Source organism: Rattus norvegicus, chromosome 6 (assembly GCF_036323735.1).
Source record: "Rattus norvegicus strain BN/NHsdMcwi chromosome 6, GRCr8, whole genome shotgun sequence".
Classification (NCBI taxonomy): Eukaryota; Metazoa; Chordata; class Mammalia; order Rodentia; family Muridae; genus Rattus; species Rattus norvegicus.
This window is the reverse complement of record NC_086024.1, coordinates 45,904,617-45,926,900: the sequence shown is the minus strand read 5'-3', so window position 1 is coordinate 45,926,900 and position 22,284 is coordinate 45,904,617. Positions and strand designations below refer to the sequence as shown.

The 22,284-nt window shown below is 43.1% G+C and overlaps 1 protein-coding gene across 4 annotated transcripts in view; it reads right to left on the bottom strand.

The window, feature by feature from the left end:
- Nol10 (nucleolar protein 10) overlaps nucleotides 1-22,284 on the bottom strand; it is a 92,295-nt gene that overhangs the window by 27,167 nt on the left and 42,844 nt on the right. For all 4 annotated transcript variants that reach the window (XR_005505511.2, XM_063261889.1, NM_001014076.1 and 1 more), the window contains one exon: nucleotides 691-817. Coding sequence is in view for 3 of the 4 variants with exons in the window: in XM_063261889.1 (XP_063117959.1) it covers nucleotides 691-817 (127 nt within the window). In the remaining variant the exon portion in view is untranslated. The remainder of the gene's footprint in view (nucleotides 1-690; nucleotides 818-22,284) is intronic.

The window sequence follows — 22,284 nt, the reverse complement described above, 5'->3', positions numbered from 1 at the left end:
ATAAAACTCTGTGAAAACTAAGTCAGGTGTTTGCTACAGGGATGGGAAGCTGCATATCTAATTCTAAAATCCGGACTCAAAACTTTTGAAACTTCTGACCTTCGGGGCACTTCAGACTTCAGGCTGGAATGTTCAGCCTGCATTAAGAATCCTTTCTACTGGGGTTGAGGATTTGGCTCAGTGGTAGAGCGCTTGCCTAGCAAGCGCAAGGCCCTGGGTTCGGTCCCCAGCTCCGGGGAAGAAAAAAAAAAAAAGAATCCTTTCTACTGAAAGGTTTGAATCCCAAGTTTTGGATTAGGTCCTTTATGAATAAATGTAAGAGATCTAAGAACCATCTGCTTACAGTCGGAGAGAGTTTCAAGGTATAATATTTACTTATATTTATCATTCCCTCAAAGTCGCATTTGAATCACATACCTCTGAGAGCCACCACTCTCTCAGGATAGGATGTTGGTGTGCTAAAAGGGAGTCTGCCCCAGTTAAGGCACAAAAAACTTCAGCCAGTTGAATTTACCAAAGCTTTTCTGAGCAGAGATTATAAAGTTGATCATTTAGAACATTTTGATATCTGATTTGGCAGAAATGGAACGTTTGGAAAGATCAGATAAAAATGGCCCAGTTGATTCTAATGTTCAAAACTCACAAACGTGAAAATAAGACTATTTCGTGAACATTCTTATCACATTTTACCTAAATTTTCAAGGTCTTTCTTGGTGACAAATTTGTAATCATCATACACTGTGCTCTCTGGATTCTCTTCTAATTCTTCTGTCAAGTTGTCCAGGAAGGAACACCACCTGGGGGCAGGACCCAAAACCTGGAAGGAGATATTAAAAGATCAAACACAACTCACCCTGCAGCCAGAATTCTTTAACCATAGTTGCCAGTATTTGGTTCAACCAGGGGAAAGATAGTTAGGACATATGTCAACATGGCGGAGAATATAAGGGAGGGAATAAACAAAGTAGAAGATTTAGGCTGGAAAGGATAAAGATGCCAAGGTACTAGGTATTCTGCTGTTACAACCACCAAAATACAAACAAGCAATGCAGACACTTACAGCTTCTATCCAGTTACTCATCATCCCTCACTCAAGAGCACTAGAATCTGATAACATACATTTATCATAAATATATTATAACGTATATTTAGCTTGTGACTTCTGGATAGCTTTTTATTGTTAACAGTTCTCTTTCTCTGCACCATGCCACATCCATTGAAGTCAGTGCTTACTTCAAAGGAAAAATGCTCATTCCTAGAAAATACCCCAGACAAAGGAACCCAAGGTCAGCATAATGGAACTTCCAACAATAACCTACTTGTTTACTTCAGCAGTAATTATGGGGGATGGGGGGCAAGCAAATCATACTGAAAGTTATGACATTGCGTTTAACCTCTTTTGAGAAGGTAAGAGGAAGAGGCGCAGCAGAGGAAAATAGCCTCTATTAACGCCTCTTCAATTAAAGGGGGAAGGGGGGGCAGGAGCAGCCAATGCACTACTGAACAGGCTACCGGGCTATGACACGAAAACAAGTCTTACTGAGCATAGAGGAATCTTACAGATCAGTTTCCCAGTACTACAATCTATGCTATTTTAAATGGTAAATGAAATGGTTTGATTTCAAACACAGATAGATTTTCAAAAAATGCAAGGTGCCTAAAAAAAATTCATGAAGGATCCTCTTAAAGGAACGGCTGTGGTTTTAGCTAATTGTGGGTAGGGGCTTAAAATCAACGAGTACCTATATTCAACATTACAATACATGAAGTACTTCTTGGCCATGATCGCTCTAAAGTTTAAATTCCATACCTAGAGAAAAGGCATGCAAATGTACACACACACACACACACACACACACACACACACACACACACACACACACACACACCACATGAAACCAAAGCAATGAACCAAATCCAAAGTGACTTCAGCTGAAATAAACAGTGACAAGTCAGAAAGCATGACGTCCCTTGGGAGAGCCAAGAGCATGCGCCACTTGGGAACCTAAAGGAGTAAAGCTTTTCCCGGAGGCCATCTTTCTTCTTTTCGACACAGAGAAGTGCTTCACTGCTACTTTTCTATAACACAGGGCCCCAGATATCAAGATGTGAGACCCTCATCAGTTTTGTTAATGCTGAATTCATGGTACCTAGGACAGTCTTCCAAGTTGTAAGAAGCATATACAGGCTTCACACACGGAAATTACAGTTTAAAATGTCCCTGGCAAAACTATTTCCAAATGGTCTCTTTTTCTTATTCAGATAAAAATGTTTATGTAGCTTACAAAACTATCAGCTATAAAGTCACATTTGGGTCTAGTTTGACTCCAAAGCAAGGGACTGTCATTCACGGAACAGCAAAACAGCACAAAGGTGTACCCTGGTATCACCAGGAGACCAGTCCTGAGACGCATGCCAGTGTGCAGGCGCTGACGGAACACCACAGCCTTTGCTTGTCAATGAGACAAGCCCTCCTATGTGGTTTAAATCACAGTGCGAGACTGGCTGACAGATGTGCGGGCCTAGGTTTAATCCCCATCACTGCAAAACACCATCTCTATATTATTTACCAAGTACTTCAATTTAATTTTATTTGTTTAATAATTTTGGGAGTTAGGGTTGGGTTAGAGAGTGCTTATTGCTCCTGCAGAGGATCTGGGTTCAGTTAACATCAGATGGCTCACAATTGCCTGTTTTAAGGAACCCAACTTTTTTCTAGTCTTCTATGGTATACACACACACACACACCACACTCGACCCCCCTCACACACAAAAACAAGTTCTTTTAAAAGCTAATTTAAGTGCTATGTAAATAACTATTACAATAAATTGCTTGGAGGAAAGTGACCTCCAAAGTCCTGGAATCTAAAAACCCAAAACCCAAGTGTGTAACAGTTTCCTCCAGGATTGAAACATTTCACTCTGTAGGACGCTCTACAACTCAAAACAATTTCAGGAAGTCCCTGTTATTGACCAGATTCACTAGGCCTTACCTAACAGAATAAGCAATAGAAGCTGAGAGCCCCTCTTAAATAAGCTGAGCTGCAAATAAGACTCTCAAGAGAAGCTGCAAAGAAGACTGAGACCAGGCAGCTACTGGGAAGAGGCTTCGACCACTTGAGCTGAGCTACCTGGGAGACATTCTTCATCCTGTGAGCTGACTACAGGCTGGGTACTGTGCTCTAGGTTCCCAGTTTTTTTGAGTTGGTGGGGTAGACTCTGGTGATGCAATTGTTTTTTGAGTCATTTCTTTTCCTGTAAGTAACCCATAAACTCATGGTTCACCAAGCTGGACTTTGGTGGTATTCGTACTTTAGTTTGTTATGGGATACCTATTTGGGTGAGTAGACATGTGTTACATCTTCCCAGGAAAAGTTTTGTCACACAACATCAAGTCTGTATATACTCAGCATGTAGATCATATTTTATAAAAAGATTTATTTATTATTATATAAGTACACTGTTGCTTTCTTCAGACACACCAGAAGTGGGCATCGGAACTCATTACAGAGAGTTGTGAGTCACCATATGGTTGCTGGGACTTGAACTCAGGAACTCTGGGAAGAGCAATCAGTGTTCTTAATCACTGAACCATCTCTCCAGTCCGTAGATCATATTTTTACAAGTATTTTCAATCTGTAGCTCATTGACTGTAGGTGAGAGAAGCACAGATGAGGCCAGATAGAATCTTAGCATCGAGGCAACTATAAACATGAACTTGTAGGACCAAGAATGGACTTCATGCTCTGACTTCTCTTAGAAATGGTGATAGGAATAACAAAATGTCAGACCAGATGCAAATGCAAATTTAGTTTTCCACAGCCTCTTTTAAAAATATTATTACATTTATTTATCAGTGTAATGGTGGGGGACGGCAAGGTGTCATATGGAGGTCAGAGGACAACTGTCAGGGAATGGCCCTCTTCCTCACGATGTGTGTCCTAGGGATCAAACTCAGGTTGTGAGGCTAAGTGGCAGGCACCTTTACCTGGTGAGCCACCAGGCTTCTTTCATAATGTCTTGTGACTTTCCTTTTGATTACCTACCTGGATTTTCAAGGAATTGTTTTAATTTGTCTCTCAGGAGACAGGCCTACTTATGATAAATAATCTCTACAAACAAATTTGTGGCCAATAAATTTTCCACCAAATCCAAAATTAAACCTATCTGTGACTTGACCGAGCATATTTCACACTTCCTTTCCAGAGAGACCTCACAGTCACTGTTAGGAAGCAGAGCTACTGAAGGTAGTAACTGTGCACCTCTGCACATCAGGGCTTTGCTCATAGGCCTACCAGTAAGTTGCAAAAACTGTGGTCATGGACTTGCTATGTTTATAATGACTGCATATTGTGTCAAAGTCCCTTGCTGTCTTCCAAGGCATAATGTTACATGTCTGATAATCCTTAAAGACACACTGATTACTAAGCTTTGCTTTTATAACTTGAGGAAAACTTTTTTTTTAAACAGCTGATGATCTGTTAACTTTCCATCAACCATGTCATGTTTTCTGAGCTAGGAGCTATAGCTCAGAGAGTGCACTTAACACATTCCTAAGAGGATGGGTAAAGGTGCCGGCTGCCTAGCCTGGCAGTCTAAGTCCATCCTTGGGACCCACATGGTGGGAAAAGTTGTCCTCTGACCACAATACATAAGCAGCCACATACATATACAATACACAAATAAGTAAACAAATCTAATTAAAAAATAAAAAAGAACTCTATTTGCTGACTATTAGCAATGCTGATGCAGGTGACAGAATAATCTTATCACTTGACAGCCACATGAGTTAACTATTAAGTTATTTTAATTGTTTTCAGGACATTCTAAAAAAAACCAGAAATATAAATTGTGGGATTTCAGCAATAGAACACCACCATTCCTAGCCCTGGAGTGACAGAGGCCGAGTGCACACTGTTGTGCTGCCACCTCCATGACCAGGCCAGTGACTGACCACTCTAAGGGACAGCCAGACTCCTGGGCCTTAACCCTAGGTCCAAACAGCAAGCTGCTGTCCTCACCATGAAGCCTTTGATCCTCATCAGAAATAACTGGGTCTATGCGTTACAGCACAGAAAATTTGGCACCTTAAAAATAATAATAGAGCAAATATACTATAGGTTATATGAAATGTCAGGTGCAGTCTGGGCTAGTGGCCCATTATTAAACACATTAAGAATGTCTATAGCAGAATCACATATATTCTTATCACTGACTTAAGACAAAGATAAGAAAGAGCCTCATTGGGGTTGGGGATTTAGCTCAGTGGTAGAGCGCTTGCCTAGGAAGCACAAGGCCCTGGGTTCGGTCCCCAGCTCCGAGAAAAAAAAAAAAAAAAGAAAGAGCCTCATTAATATCAATCCAGGTAAAACTTGAGTCCTAAGGGATCAGGTCAGTTATTAAAAAAGAAAACAATACATTTTTAAATATAAAAATTACAGGCAAGAAGGAGATGATGGTATTATAATCTCAATCTCTCTCTCTCTCTCTCTCTCTCTCTCTCTCTCTCTCTCTCTCTGTGTGTGTGTGTGTGTGTGTGTGTGTGTGTGTGTGTTAAATATTGCTTCCTGGGGCTGGGGATTTAGCTCAGTGGTAGAGCGCTTACCTAGGAAGTGCAAGGCCCTGGGTTCGGTCCCCAGCTCCGAAAAAAAGAACCAATATATATATATATATATTGCTTCCTGTAGCAAATATATACCAAATTCAGCTAAACTATAATATAAAAATTTCTCTCTATAGCTTACTCCATGTTGACTATAAGACCCACCAGCACCAGCATGTATTTTCCAATTTTGACAGCTGAGGCTTTATAATGAGTGATCACAGACTGGGTGAGCCAAAGGGAGGAGCTGTCTTTAGCATGTAATTGCATTTGCAGCATAATGAGCTGCCTAATTGCACATCCAAGTTTACATGCATTAGCCTGAGTAATTATGAGTCATTCAAAGGTGCAATGCTCTGCTGTAGCCTTTTGTCCCGTTCCTAAAACTCAGATTAGCATTACTATAATTTAATCTCAGTGCTTACACCCACTGAGAACAATCTGGGCCCAGGCTGGTCTCAACTCACCACGTTCAGAATGGCTGTGGACTACTCACTCATCTTTCTACCTCTGTCTCTCCCGTGCTGGGATCATGGGCTGTGCTACAATGCAGCAGTGTTTACTTTGGAAAAGGGGAAAAATTATCGGGGAAAAATTATCTGCCATGATTTACTTTTGATTTAGTTTAGAAATAGTTTAGATATTAAAAATAAGAAAAACAAGGCTAAATAAAACAAACAAACCCTGTTTATGGTGCTCTCTCCCTGTCAGCTGGTCAGGAACAGTTAAGTCTATCAAGGCTCTGCAAGTACAAATGAGCATTACACAGCATGTCTACTTTAAGAGCCAAGGGAGACTGGACATCCCAAGCAAACAGTTAAATACAAAATTAAAGCTGATATTCACACCCACAAAGAACTTTCAGTTACTAATAGCAGCTTTCTACCCCCAAGCCTTGTTAAAATGACAGTAAACAAATATAAAAAGGACCTTAGGACAGAGCAGGGTACAGTGGTGTAGGGAGCACAGCTCGTCAGCAAGTGCACAGACAGGAGTGGGAAGACAGAGAGAGGCCCTCATGGTGAATCTGGGCAGACAGGACGAAGCATGGCATGAGAAAGGAGATGACAGGCTGGGAACACCTAATCTCCACCATCTCTAAGGAGATCAGAGGACATAAATCTCTAGAAAACCCAAGCTGACCACATGGCTTTGGGGCCAGAAGGAACAAAGGTGGAAGTGACTCAAGCTGTGGGGCTAAAATGACAACTAGTCTAGACATCAGATCCTGGGTTCCCTTGTCCCAGTCCTTTAAATGCCAGAGGCCAAGTGGGCACTGTTGTGCTTCCCCCTCAGGAAGAACCCAGGAAGTATTCTCTGCAGAAAACCAAAGGTGTCTGGTGCACTGGTGCACTGGTGTCTGGAAACAGTGGCTTAAGGGGTCAAAAGGAAAACTTCCAGGGACAAGACAAGGTGCAATGGGATTCGAAGCTGCAGTCCATTGCCTCACTCTCACAGGGGATCCAGGAACAGTCCCTGCTCATGGTCATAATCTTTAGCAACACTGATTCACTCTTACAGAGGATCTACAGGCAGTACTCCACGGCCTCATTCTTAAGCAAGAACAGACTGCCAAAGATGTACTTATCCAACCAAGACCATCAAACAAAAACACCTTCCATCGTAGAGAAAGTGAGCAAAGCTAAGCAGAATCCTGCCCTCCAGGAACCATAAAGAAAAGGTTCCACTGTTAACAGGCATTGTGGGCAAAGACGGATTAGAGACTAGCATATCTGGCAACTGCAAAGGTGGTATGCTCAGAACTGTGTTAGGTCAGCAAAAAGACCTGCCTGGTACAGCCAAAAGAGGCCTTCGTGCAGGCTGCTCACCTCTCTTGTACTGAGTGAAATGAGGCCATCAGAGGACTCTGGCGTAGGATTGACATGATCTGACTTGCATTTACAAGATCACTGATAAGAGGCTGGGAGACTTGCTGATTCCAGGTATTTAAAGAAATTCTGTTCAATCATTAACTGACAACCGAGCAAGACAAGAAGACTTCAGTAGCTCCGTATAACAAAGAACTCAGATGTATAGCTAGTCCAGGAGCAACACTGCACAAGCAACAAACTCTGGGTGTGGGGAGCTGTCCCAAATCTCCACATTATCTCTAAAGTTTCTGGTTTTCAACAACAAAAAAATGACAAGACACAGAGGTAAGGGGACACATCGGGGTGAGGGGCACAGGGGGTGAGGGGCACCTTGTATGTGCTGGAGATGGAATAATAGAATCTGCCTTAGGAACGGTTAGCTTCCTGCATTTAGTCCTAAAGATGCTCAGCAACTGACAAATGGGGGAGGGGTGTAGTTCACACAGAAAGAACTAAATCTGTCACTCAGTAGAAAGGGAAAAAATGAACACAGCATAGATGGACCCTGCAAACAGGGGAAACCCCACAGCATCTACAAGAGCCTTCCATCTGCACACAATGTTAAAAAACAGCGCTACAGCGATAGAGTGGTTGGTGGGACTGTGCGAGGCGAGAGGAGAGAGGCAGCAGGGGACTTCCTTGTGTTGTGAAGGACCAGCGAGTTAGACAGTGGTGACATGATTCAGAATACTTGAGAAGCCACTAGATTATACCCTTTAAAGGACAGACACTAGAGTTTTTGACAAAGTTGTTTTTTAAAAATCAAATTAAGGACCACATGTTGTACTTATCTGGAAGATTCCTGCCTTTCAGATGGGGACATTCTCTGGTGGCGGTGGGGAAGGCTCGGACCAGCAGAACTGTCCAGTTTCCTATCCTGAAGTATGCTCCTCATAAGGAGATCATACAGATTGCTCCTCTAATTAGATCCAGTTAACATTTCTGGCAGGAGTCTCAGGGAGCATGTGCCAAGATTACCATGGAAACACTGTCTGCATTAGGTGCTCAGCTTCCTGGGTCTTATATTTGTATCAATCTTTTTATCTTTTCATTTGTTTCCAAATTTTGAGTTGGAGGCAACAAGTTGGTTCTGGGAGCCAACTTGCAGAAGCCATTCCTGGCAAAGCTGAGTCACAGAGGTCAGAAAGACCCAAGTACTCTCAAGGTCCCACCCCATCTGAGAAGACTGCCTACTAAATAGACCCCATCTAAAAAAAAAAAATGGGGGAGGGAGGGAGAGAGAGTTTAAACCTAATTCCCGAGGTAAAAATAAAACATACCTCTGTCTGCTTTACATTAAAAATATGAATGACATACAGGTTTTTTAATTTTAATTAAGTGTGTGTGTGTCTATGTATAGGTTTACACACATGCATGCAGTATCATCGAGGAGAGAAGGAAGAATCAGAGTCCCTGGAATTGAATTTTAGGTGGCCGTGAGCTGCCCTGCATTGGTGCAGGGAATCAAACTAACAGTATTGCCAAGCCACCGCGTCAGCCCCACAAACGGCATATTAAATAACATAAAAACTCCATTTTCCGTTAGCATTGATTGAAAAACCAAACAAGGAGGAGGGCAATGTTACCATGGTTTCATTTTCTGTTGGCTAAATGAGAAGCACAGATTCTTTAACGTTCTCCCATCCACTTTCCCAAGGAACCTGGCCTTGTATCTCGGCTATAGACTACAGTTGGATGTCGGTCATCATACTGCACTTGAATCCCAGAGCGTTTCCTAGAGTTCACAACCAGAGCCTGCAGTAACAAGATGCTGAGCGACGTCCTATGCTTACAGCCTTTTCCTCTTACACCTTCCTAACTGCTAAATTCAACCTCCAGGCCCCACAGACATGAGGCACCAGGCCAACATTACCACTGGAGAATAGAGTTATCTCTTTGATCATGCACCTGGACGCGAGCACTCCCGCAATCTTGCTTTGTCGTTTTATTCTGCCAAGAATCACAGATGGCTTAGTAGTTGTCCTTGGTTGTCAGCACACCAGTTGCTTCCGCTCTACTTGACTTCCGCTAGCAAAGGATATGCTACTACGTCTGCAGCACAGTCTCTGTGCTTTCAGAATCAAGTCTGAAGTTTATGTAAAACCAAGGGCACTATAACACACAAAAACACCCAGGGAAGGAAACGTCACAAAAACAAAGGAAGAATAAAACTATTAAAGGTTTATGACACTTTCTCAAAGTTGTACATTTTATCAGTGCTATCCTAGGAAGGTCAAAAACTCTCTTGCCTCTTACTGGCTACTCATTACCTCCAGGGGGGGGCATGCATGGGGACCAGGAAATCCTGAAGGAGACATTTCAAACCCAGCAAAAGACTTCCTACGTCTCAAAATAAAGCCACAGGAGAAATGGGAAACAAACAAACAAAACCCTCCAAACCAAAACAAAAAACACCAATCTGGATTCAATCAGATAAAATGTCAACTTCAAAAGTGCTAGAGAGACTTTAATGCTCTCGTTTCCCTCTGAGGTCAACTAAGACTCCCACACTGACCATATCAAGGATCTGAAGATAGTAAATGTGTGTGCAAAGCTGGGAAAAGGGAAGAGTCTTTTTTAGTGATGTCTCAAGATAGATCCCAAGCAACCATTATCATGGCTGTGAAGAAAGATTTACATAAATAATCTCAGAATAAAAAGAAAGGAGAGGAAGTAGAAGGAGGAAAGAAAGGAGGGTGGTGGGAAGGAATGTGGAAGAGGAAAAGCAGAGAGGGAGAGAGATTTTGAGCAGGGAAGGAACCATGCAATTTGGTGGGAAGCAGCTGCCCCATGGTGCTTAGCAACCAAAGCAAAGGAAGAGGACCTGGTGCAGGAAGCACAGCAGTAACTCAGGAGGAGAAACTCAACTGAAACAGAGCTGAAGCAGACTACCACAGGCCTGTCAGGATGTGGGGCACCCTTTCAGAGAGTTTTACAAAACTCGAACTTATGAAGACTGAAGCTAAGTAGTCTAAGTTACACCACTTATGGCCAAGACTGACTCTGGGATATTTAATGATGCAACATTCTAACATGGCCACTGCTAGTAACATCTGGCTATTTAAAGAAAAATTAAAATGAAAACAAGTTTAAAAATGTAGTCCTTTAGGCATCCCGGTTGTAAGGCTCAGGGCAGACCCCAATCTGGGACTTGACTGTGGACACAATGTCTATTGTCACAGCAATGGGTAAATAAGGAATTTGTCAGCAGGTAGAACAATCTGTTGTACATCTACACGATCAGTCTTGACATAACAGATAGAAATAAGCTAGTAAGTAAGCCACTAGAAGGGATACAGGAAACCTAAAAGCAAATTACTATGGGAAAAAAATCAGTTTGAAATGACTATGTAGTGGATAGACTATGTAGTGGATGGATATTCTATAAAAAAGGCAAACCTATAAGACAAGTAAGAGGTCAAGGGCTTTGGGAGCCTGAAAGGCTGAGTGAGAAAGGTTCGGGTTTTGATAGGACACCATCATGGCATACAATGGCACAGTCATCTGTGAAAATTCACCAATGTACACCTTGAGTGGCCAACTAATGCAAGCTGTAGCCTGAGGCTGATGACGGTGAGTCAGCGCGGCTTCAGCAAATGTAGAGATGTGCTACTTTGTACAGAATACTGCCTGATAGGAAGGCAGGCAGGCAGGCAGGCAGGCAGGCAGGCATGAGAATGATGTCCTTTTACTGTTCTGTTGTGAGCTAGAAAGTGATCCAGACACTGTCGTGATAAGCGGATGAATGAGGGTATATGGTCATGAGCAGACATTCGAGGAACAGACAGGCACACTGACCTTTCCTTCCGTGTCCTAGTACCACGTGTCACTTGAATCCCAGTCAGGAATACCATTGTGCTCCATAAGAAGGTAACAACATACTAAGCTGGGTGTGATAGGGTGTACTTCTAGTCACAGCTACATAGGAGGCTGATACAGAGCTAGAGTTTGAGATCATCCTAGGCAATACAATTGAGACCTTATGTCAAAGAAAGCAAGTGACCATGGAGTTCAAGGTCAGTCAGCTTGTACAGGAAGACCCCCTGCCTTTAAAAAATTAAATAACTTAATTAATTTAAAAATAAATAACTAAAAATAAAAAAGCAAAGCCATACAAAGCTGTTCCCTCGTGGGGAATAATGCTGTGTAAAGGGGCCCAGAAGTCAGATTTGCGGAAGCACAGACAACAGAAGGACAGGCAGTACACATCCAACAGCTCTCTTACTTATTCTGTAAACCCAAATTACTCCACCTTTCAGCTACATATCTGGCCCTTTGCCTTCTATGTTTAAGAAAAGAAAATATAGCTACTGGGAATATTAATAAAAGATAATGCATTCCAATTTCAGTCTGACGTCCTGAGGCAAATCCAACCACTCTGCAAACACTGTCCTCTCCCTCTGCCATCTGAGTGACATCACTCACAGGAAACTGTTTACAGGCTTACTTCCAAAGAAGAATGACAGAGAGATCAGCCTGGAAAGCCCCAAGATAGAGGGAGAACACAGTTTGTAGGCAAGGCCTTGGGCCATCATTAGATTCAAACTAGTGTCAGACAGGAAGTCATTCATTTCAAGAATGAACATTAGACATGTGCCCACTTAAGAAAAAACAAAAATCATTTGATTACATTAACATAATGTAAGATAGGCCATATGTGTATCAAATATTTCCACATGTAAATTACATATTTTTAAACCAACCAGAACTGAAATTAATGTTTGAAAATGTGGCAGGATGCTCAGAAAATTACTTCCTGATTTACACATATTAATGCCTTAGGTATGTCTGCTATTTCTGTGGCCCAATAATTGTGATGGGAAGTGGAGAGTTTCCTCTGTTAAGAAAAATGCCACAGATAATGTTACTGCCCAAGAGTGTTTAGATTAGAATAGGAAGCTCCCATTTCCTCTTTGGAAAGTTGAAAACAGAGCACACATTGCAATCTAACACTGTGTGTTTCCTCTCACTTCCCAGTTACAAACATAAATGAACAACAGGACCAAACAAGAGCATTGCCTTGGATAGCAAGCTCATGCACAGATAAAATTCACTTATGAAGAAATACTGTGAGCTTGGGTTAGTAAACAAACAAACAAACAAACAAACAAACAAGAAAATGGAAGGCCACTCCTCTGCTTTTGTTGGTTGAAAAGTGAGTGAAAACATTCAGACAAACTTGAATGTAATTAAAGTGCACCACATCTTCTCTTTGCTCTGGCAGCTCCAAGGTGTTCTTCCTCTCATGCCCGAGAACTCTTCCTACACAGTCAATGATGGAAGATTTCTGCTTTAGTCCAATTTGTTGGTGTTTCCTCACCTCACACCTGCTGCTTTTAAGATCTCACTTTTCCTTACATTTTGAAAACATGCTTTCTGAGAATGGTTATACCTGATAATTCCTGAACTTATGAGTTTTGCCAATCCATAACTACCAGAAAAACTTCTCCATGAATACAAAGGCTTTCAGGAGAACCCTTCACTGTCCCCTGTCATACATCCCGTGTACGTGGGTGTCTCAAAAGTTCTTAGACTTCAACAGCTGACCAAAGTCTTCTGCCGTCTTTTACAGATGTGGCTGCTAAGGTCTTCCTTGCCTATTCTGAACTTTCTAACTATATCTTATAAATCTCCCTGCTTTTTGATTTCTAGTCATTATATTTAATGCTTCTTAACTTCAATTTCATTGCTTTAAACTCTTATACAGACAGCGGGTTTTAAAGTCAAGTGAATAGAGTCAAATGGAACAGAACTTAAAAATATCATGGGAAATGCCTGTAATCTCAATACTTGGAAGGTGAAAGTGGGGGCAGGAGACTCTAGAGCTAGGGTTGTGATAAGACCTTGTCTCACAAAGAAAAATCTGGTAGCATAGACCTATTGTATGTTAAGAATTCTAGAATTTTGGTTTTTTCCAAAAACAACATAGAAATATAATAAGAATGTTTCCTATTAATCCCAGGTGTGAGGACAGGAGGCTACTTTGGAGCAGCTGACCATGACTTGCCTTGGTGCTACAGCAGAGGCTTGCTTGGCTTTGCCAACTGCAGAGTTTTGCGATTGTGTGACATTTGGAATTCTGGGAAATTTTCAGAGGGTTTATAAATGCTAGAGTCTCACTATGTGGGGTTGGTAGCTGTTGGTTGTTTAGGGAGATTGGTAGTGGTTTGTTAACAGTCATCTTCAAAGAAGACACGTGAAGAAATTAGATTCAGAGCTCAGGGTGGGGAAAAAGAAGAACCTACAAAGTAGCAAAGACCAGCAACACTACTGTGCCAGCTACTTGGCTAACTAATGCTAAGCCCAGCATGAACTACAGAGCAAGCCTGGTTGCTAGATTGCAGAGCTAGCCTAGACACTTATTAGGAATTTATCTCAAAATCAAGTGCAAAAATGACTGGGGCACAGCTTAGAGGTAGCAGGCTCCTTGGCATGCATAAGAGCCCAGCGTCCATCCTTAGTCCCAAAACCAAACCAAATCAAATCTTAAAAACCCTCTGGTGCATTCCCTCTGTTGGAGCAACACTACACAAGCAGATGACGTGCACCCAGTGATGAGCGGTGCCCAGAAGCCCATTATCTGAAGTGATCAGGGGCTCTCTCAGTGTGCAGTCACTGAAATCGTGGGGAAACAACACCATTTGTCCTGGTGCTGCTGCTCATCAACCACAGAGCACAACAGAAAGAACTGCACAGCTGCTATGCCAACCTCCCAAGAACGATGCATCTCTAGGTCCGTCCTAGATGGGAACGGGAAGGGACCTGGGAATCAGAGCTGAGAGAAGTCACCACTCTCCAATGAAAAGCGCTCCCAGTTCAAGATTAGTCCAAGACAGGTGTTCAGGGTGCAGCAAAAGACAAGCCCTGACTGAAAGCACTCAAGAGGTGTGCACATGCTCTGGCTCCTCGCTCGCTCTCACCCTGTCCAGGAAACAGACTTGGAAAGGCCAGTGAGTCAGTGGCAAGGCCAGTACTCACTCAGCTCTACCTGACTGGGAAATCTAAGCTCCTTCCCTTGGGCGACAGAGTAAGGAAAGACACCCTACATCCAACTCTGCTAACAAGCAGTTATCTGACCTTGAGCAAGTAATCAGATGCCTCAGCTATAAATCAAGGTGCTGGCTTAGCCAACCTCAGATTCCTTCCTGCTCTCTGTTCTGGGCTTCAAAAGCTTCCTCTCCCTTCAAAGCACACTCAACGCTCCTGTAGTGGGGAGGGCACTCAGCAGCTACTTGTTGAGCTTGTGTTCTGTCTTGTATATCCTCTGCTTGCTGGCAGAGGCCCTGGGGGATAGGGTTTTTTTCCTTTTTTTTTTTCTTTCTTTTTTGGCCTATGGCACTACTTCCCCAAACCAAAGGAATATGTTACTACTAGTCCTATAAAATAGAGATTTCTAACACAATTACTGCATCCAACAGTTCTCGGATTCAATGAGCCTTTTATAGGAAAATGACATCAATCATTTCCAAAATTTACGTGCATACTAGAGTAACAACAATTCAGCACATAGTACTGTGCCAATAGATAGCTCATCTAGGGAGCTCCCTGCAATATCAGTTAGTGCTCAAGATGAGCCTGCGCTGAAGCAACTCCACAGGGCCCATCCGGCAGGGGACTGAACAGAACTTCCAGAAACCCCAGTGAACAGCACGGGTCCATACATGAAGAAAAGCAAAGACTCTGGCCTTTCACATGTGTACCACAGCAGCAATTATGCCCTACACACAAAGCAACTTTGCTGAAATGTCAATAAAATTACAGCATAAGCTCCATATTCCTGGCTTTCATCTCTTTTCGTAGTTTTTAGGGAAAGGATTAAACCAATCTGTTCTACAATCAGAGTCACCATCAAATCTTCGGAATAAAGTCCTAGCTGTAGAAATGTGTCAGCATTCCCAAACAAAGGTGCCGCATCACAGTGAGCTGCTCTGCACTGGTTGATCAGAACGTGGCTCCAGAGCCCAGCACCCAGGCTGCACAGACCACAGGCCCCACTTCTGAATTTTAATATGGTAGCAAAGGAAAACTACTGCAAAATGTCAATCTGGTGTAAAGATGGCTATTGCAAACCATCCTTGTCAAAATATACATCCACTGACTAGAGCTCCCGACATCTGATCATCGGATGTCTCACACGCTATTTGTTCACTGATTTTCAACACAGATGGATCCAAAGCGAGACAAAACTGCTTTGGGTGCTGGGGAAAAGTAACAGCTTCCCTTCAACCCATGTTTTATGTAGAGGTGGGAGACTCACAGAGAAGCAGGTAAATAAGCACAGCGGGGTATGAGAGGGCTCTCAGCCACATGGTCTGCATCACAGCTATTCAGCTGTGTCATCAGTGAGATGCTGGGGCACACTGCTTTCTAATAAAGCCTTGCTTACAAAACAGGTGCTGGTGCTCACCAGGTCCCTGGTCTACAGCACAGCACCAAGACAGTCTGATTCCGGTGTGACGGGACCTGACACAGGAAGCCAGGAGCAGCCCCAAACGAATGCCAAAAGCTGACTGGTGGCCAGTTAGTCCCCCAACCCCTTTCTGGAAAAGCTTCCTGTGTCTCTGTACATCTCCACTCAATGTAACTTTATTCCATATAAACGTCTATCTTTCTAGACTTCTCTTAGGATCTGGTTATGAAATACGTCTGCTTCCCTCGTTTAATTTATAGGTTGTTAAATTTTCCAAAAAAAAAAAAAGTTTTTTGTAGTATGTTGCAAGAGTCAAACAACAGATTTTTTAAAAAAGTTATCCTTTAACAGTTTTGGAGGTTTCTCAGAGACGCCCCACAGACAGACATGAGTAAACGTTCCTTGTCCAGCTTCCATGTGCCTTGGCTCCCACAGGAGAAGCCCTAGAACTTGGCTCAGTATTTCAACTTTTGTTTTCTGTTCAGACAGCTGGGAATGTAGCACACAGGTAGAGTGCTTGGCTAGCACACACAGGCCCTATGTATAATACCCGGGTGTCCTCGTTTGCTTTCTACTGCTGTGATAAACACCATGACTGAAGGCAAGTTGGGGAGAATGGGCTTATTGAGTTTACATGCCCCAAGCACAGTCCACCTCTGAGGAAGTCAGGGCAGGAACCATGGAGAACTGCTGCTTACTGGCTGTTTCTCCTAGCTTGCTCAGCTTGCCTCCTTCCTTTCTTCACACCCTGCCTTCATCTTTCCTTCTTCCTTTCTTTTGGGGCAGGGTTTCACTATGTAGCCCTGGCTAGCTTAAAACTCACTGTGAAACAAGATTAGCTTTGAACTCACAGAGATCCATCTGTCTGCTTCTTCCTCCCAAGTGCTGGGATTAAAGGCATGTGCCACACGCCTTTCTTTCTGACACTACCCAGGACCACCGAGGGCACCACAGCCCAGCATGGGGTCAACACACACCAATCAGTAATCAAGAAAATACCCACCTTGCCTATGGGCATCCTGATAAAGGCAATTAACACCTCAATAAAGGTTTTCACTTCCCATCACTCTATCGAGTGGGTCGAGTTAACAAAAAAACTAATCAGCATACCAGTAGCCATCACCCGCTCCAAAAACAAAGTTCCCTCTAATAATTTCATTTTGATTAATATACGGCTGGCTTAGCTGGCAATCTGGGTCTGACCATTTGGTGACCCCTGTAAGTAGAAATGGTTTCACAAGAGAGGAGACAGAGAATCTGGTCTCTAGCCTTTTCTGTCTACTTTACAGAACATCTTAAACTGTGAGGAGTTATTATTCTGGGCAAATGGATAGGCTACTGAACCAGTTTTAAGCAGATGGCAGGACTGATTTATACTTGTTTGTATTTTTACTGCTTAAGTCAATCTAGATGTTGTAAGAAAAACACTGCAAAGCCAGCTATGGGAGTGCACTCATCCAATCCCAGAATACTGGAGGCCAAGGGTGTAATAGCTTCTCAAATCTCACAGGAAGACTGTAGCTAAAAGACAAGAAAAAACAAAAACAAAAAAAAAACCCCAAAAAACCAAAACAACAGCAACAAAAACAACAGGCAGACCAAAGGTGGGACAAAAGTACAGGAAGAAACCTGGGTTGAGAAGACAAGGCAAGCCTGTGGGGCACAGGTTCTGCATGGACACAGGATATGCAGTTGAAACATCCTCGTGGAAGACGGGAGAGGACCAGAGGAGACACATCAAGTGAGAGGAAGGCTGAAGAGGAATCTGGTCGCTGGTCATAGCATGGGGCAATGAGGTGCCAGGGAGTGAATTCAGATAGAAAGGCAGTCTCTGAACCTTTAGGAGGGAGACCAGTCAAGGCCCCGGCCCCAGCCCCAGGACACATCAGTGGAGATCAGAGCCAGTAGAGAATGAAAGGGCCAAGCGGGAACGGAGTGTTACATGCGACACAAAGCTGCATGGAGTCACTGGTCACCATGGAAGACAGCTGATGTGCACGTGAATGCACATCAAAGCAGAGGGAATTTGACTGCCAGTACACCAGGCAGTGCAGGAAGAGCAGAGCCTGGACCCTGGCCACCCTCACCATGCTACTGTTATGCTTCCAGGCATCTACAATACAGACCCAGGTTTGTGCTGTGATCACAGACAAAGATCAAGCCTCAGGCCTTAAAAACTTGAAAATGGAGATACCACTTTTAAAATATTCGCATACTATCTATAAGAGGGACAGGGGTTAATATTATTAATATCCGCGTACAACAGAGACTGAGACAAGGTTCTGCTGCTGAGCATTCTGTCTCCTCTACGTGCCAAGCCAGTCTGGATCAAGTTCAAATGTCATTTCTTACCAGAGGCAGTAGTGCAGCTAGACAGCAGGTTTAGTTATAGGTACACACCACTGCGCCTGGCATTTATATGGCTGCTAAAGATCCAAATTTTGGTCCTCATACTTGCACAGCAAGCATCTGCCAACAGAACCATCTCCCTAGCACCCCTGCCCCATCCTTCATGCTTTTAACTCTGCCCTATTTATAAGGACTAAGTATTCCCAAAATACCTTCCAGTTCTTAAACTAAATAGTAAGTGTTAAAATATTTAATCATTATATTTGATGATTTATAATAAGCAATCAAAAATATAGAAAATATAGAATGTTTCTTCCTAATAAACTATCTTGAAATAAAATAACTGCCAGGTTTGAAAGGTAGGTTAAATGGCATTTCATATAATCTTTATAGCAGTTTACATTTATGTTTCAAACAAAATTGAAAACATATACCTTATTTTGTTTTCTAAATCAAACAGCTTTCAAAACAAGTAATAAAACATTTTCCTCTGATAAGCATGCACATCCATAATGGAACATGCAGGCAACTAAGGATGCAGGGGTTCCTGGCTGTGGAGCCAGGAATTTATAGGAGCCTGGTGTACACAGAGCCTTGAACATCAGGAGCATTCCCACTGGACTATCAACTTCAGGGCTGGGTTCTGAGGTGGGTGCCACAGACCACTTGGATTCCCTCAGGAGTCTGCAGTTATCAAAGGTGTTCACTATGCAGAACTAGCCTGAAATTGAGTCAGAGCTGTTCTCGTCCTGTGTCACTAAACTACTGATAAAGCAGATGCTGAAGCAAGTGGGGAAAGAAATACAACTCCCTTGAGAGAGAACAAAGGACAGGACTGGGAAAGTGGGAGGAGGATGAGGGCAAACCCACCTGGTCTCCCTAGCATAGGTAAGGGGCGGGGCGCTAAAGTCAGGAACTGTGTTAGTCTCCAGAGAGTCTAAGTATTCAGGAAAGATGGTATCAGTTAGAAGGGCAAAAGCGAACAAGCAGAGAGAACATCATGCTGCCTTTTCTGTAGCACAGCCTGCAGGGATGTGTGGGACGGCTGTACTGATTTATAAGATGTTCGTACAAATCGCAGGTCAGACCTCCTAAACTTGGCACAAGCCACGTATTAAACTCGCAGTTCTCTGGCTCTATAGGCCTCAAATGAGCCTTGGAGCCGAGTGCAGCTCCTTAGGTTTGATATAATCTTCCGGTAAATGGTAAGTTTTCGGCCCTGGGGCTTGATCTCTGCTTTGAAGGAGCAGTAAAAAAAGCAGGTGCCAAGTGAAGACAATGGTGCTGTGGAATATGATTTGGTGCAAGAGCGGCAGGGCAGACCACGGGGTCAGGAAGGAGAGCAGAGGCCAAGCTGCAGCTCAGCACTTGGCCTCGCTAGGCCTCTGTGCACACTGGTCCCTCGTGTGCAGGCAGGCACCTGGGAGAGGGCTTTGGGCCCATTTCATATCTGCCTGTCAAATCTCAGCTACCAAGCTGAGACTCAGAGGCCTTGGGAGGCAGGCTTGTGAGTCAAGATAGCAGCTTCCAACCACCATAGCGCTTCTTGCTCTTGCAGCTCAAAGTCCTCATTACTTAGAACAAAAGTGAAACCTCCCAGTGTCGGCTACAGTGCAGTTTGGGGTCAAAGTGCTTGGCCAGAATGAGGTGCAAAGCCCTGGTGTGATGCCCAGTGCAGGAAAGGACAGCAAAGGAGCAAACAACCCCAAAACAGTAAACCAAAAAATTACATGTGAATAAGAGGTCTCCTCAATTTTAAAATAGCCCATACGTGGCCAGCAATAAAATACAACAGAGAAACCAAGGTGGTACACATCTGCAATCCGACTTACTATAGAAGGCCAAGGCAGAAATGGGCAGTAGTGACTCACCCTTTTAATCCCAGCATTGAGGTTGGGGGCAGCAGAGGCAGGAAGATCTCTGTGTGTTTGAGGTCAGCCAAGGTTACACACAGAGAAACCCTGTCTCGAAACTACCACTACACTACCCCCAAAAGAAAGAATGAAACAAAACCACCACTAACACCCAAAAAGAAAGTAAGAAAAGAAAGGAAAGGAAAGGAAAGAAAAGAAAAGAAATGAAAGGAAAGCAAAGAAGGCTGAGGCAGGAAGAGCAAGAGCTTGAGGCTACACAGCTCAGGTTCTAGTACAACCTGGCCAGACAGTGAGATCCCGTCTCAAAAAGAAAAAGGGAGAAATATAGAGGAAATGGCTGCTATGTAGCCTAGGCTGTCCTCTGCTCCTGAATTCTGTAGTCTTCGATATATCCACTGTGCCTGGCTATTTGAGGTGATTTTTTAATTACAGTGTTAGGTATTGAACCCAGTGCCTGTGAATACTAGCTTTAGGTGACTTACTATTTTGGAGTTAATATACCTAAGATTAATTCTATACAATTAGATACAATTTACTTATAAAATACCACATCACCATTCTTGGTAGAGCACACTTGTCATCTCCCCACCTTGGAGGCAAAGCCAAGCTCAGGAGAGCTCTAGGTTATCCTTGGTTACATAGCATATCCCTGACCAACCTGGGCTGCATGAGACTTAGTCATACACACAAAAAAGCAAAATTGAAAATTAAAAACATAAAATAAAATCCACATATTTAACAATATAACAGAAAAGACAATGTTTCTAAATATTAACAGCATCTATGGGGGCAGAATATGTATTTTTTTTCACCTCATACTTTATAAAATACTGAAAATAAGAACATAGATAACATTATTTGTGTAATTAAAACATTTGTGCCATTTCTGCAAAAGGTCATTTCACAATGTAAAAAACATCAAAAGGAAAATATTTTTACTATTCACCCATGTCTTCCTGGACAGGAATGACATCAGCATGCACACACATGTCCTGGTGTCACCCTTGTTTCTTTCCTCGACCTCATAACCCATATCTAAACTTATTACCAAGTCTGTCTTCCTACCCATTCTCCCCCTGACACACACACACAGTTACAGACCCTTCCCAATCTGGCACTTGCTCTGCTCCATGAGATCCGGCTCCCTGAGCTCTCCACAGGCACTCTCCTGCTGCGACTCCATTCTGTGACTCACCCCGCCTCTCCATTTAGTCTACAGCCTCAAGCTCCAATCTCCCTTAAGTCCCTCTGGGCACTTTACTGAGTTTCTCACAGGCACCTAGCCCACTCTGCAGGAAGGGTCTCTCCTCCCAGGCACTCTCAGAGTCTTCCTCCTACAGCTCATGGTGCAGACCTGAAGCCATCTTTCTTCCTGTTTTAACCCTGAGAATGGAGCAATGGTAATGTAATATGTACTGTAATACTGCAGGCATCCAGCATGGTGCCTGACACAGCCTATGCAACAAATGCCTATTAAGCCATGGAAACATGCATGGGTGAACTGGCATCCGTGAGGCTGGGAAGTGGAGCATATGACAATACAGAGAACAGCAGCTTCCTGTTTAGACAGTCTTCACTTTATTATCACTCAGAGCCAACTACAGAGTGCTGAAGAATCAGCCTCCTAAGACAACAGAAACGCAGTAGCAGGTGGAGGCCGGTGAAAACCAACCCAAGACAGCTGTGCTGCTCCAGCGAAGGCTCTCTGAGGGAGGCCGGCAGCAGTGAGCATCCACTGCTCTCACGTTCCCCTGTCAGTAACACCCGTCACTTGTGCCAGCTCTACAAAAAGGCTGCCTTACTGAATAAGAGAACACATCCCTGGTTTTTTTTTCCTTCTATAGACTAAAAGGTAAGACATGGAAGTTCCTGTGTAGGACAATTCTTTGAGAATGACAATATGATAATTTAAACTGTATGTCATCACTGATAATCCTGACGATCCAGCTTCTTGAGTGTGCAACTTATTTCTAAAAGATGCAAACTACAGTGAGGTGATGAGAACACTAGACCAGCAGTTCTCAACTTGTACGTCTCAGCTCCTTTGGGGATTGAAAACCTTTTCACAGGGGTCGCATACCAGATATTTATACTACATAAATATCAGATATTACATTATAACAGTAGCAACATTATAGTTATGAAGTAGCAACAAAAATAATTTTATGGTTGGGGGTC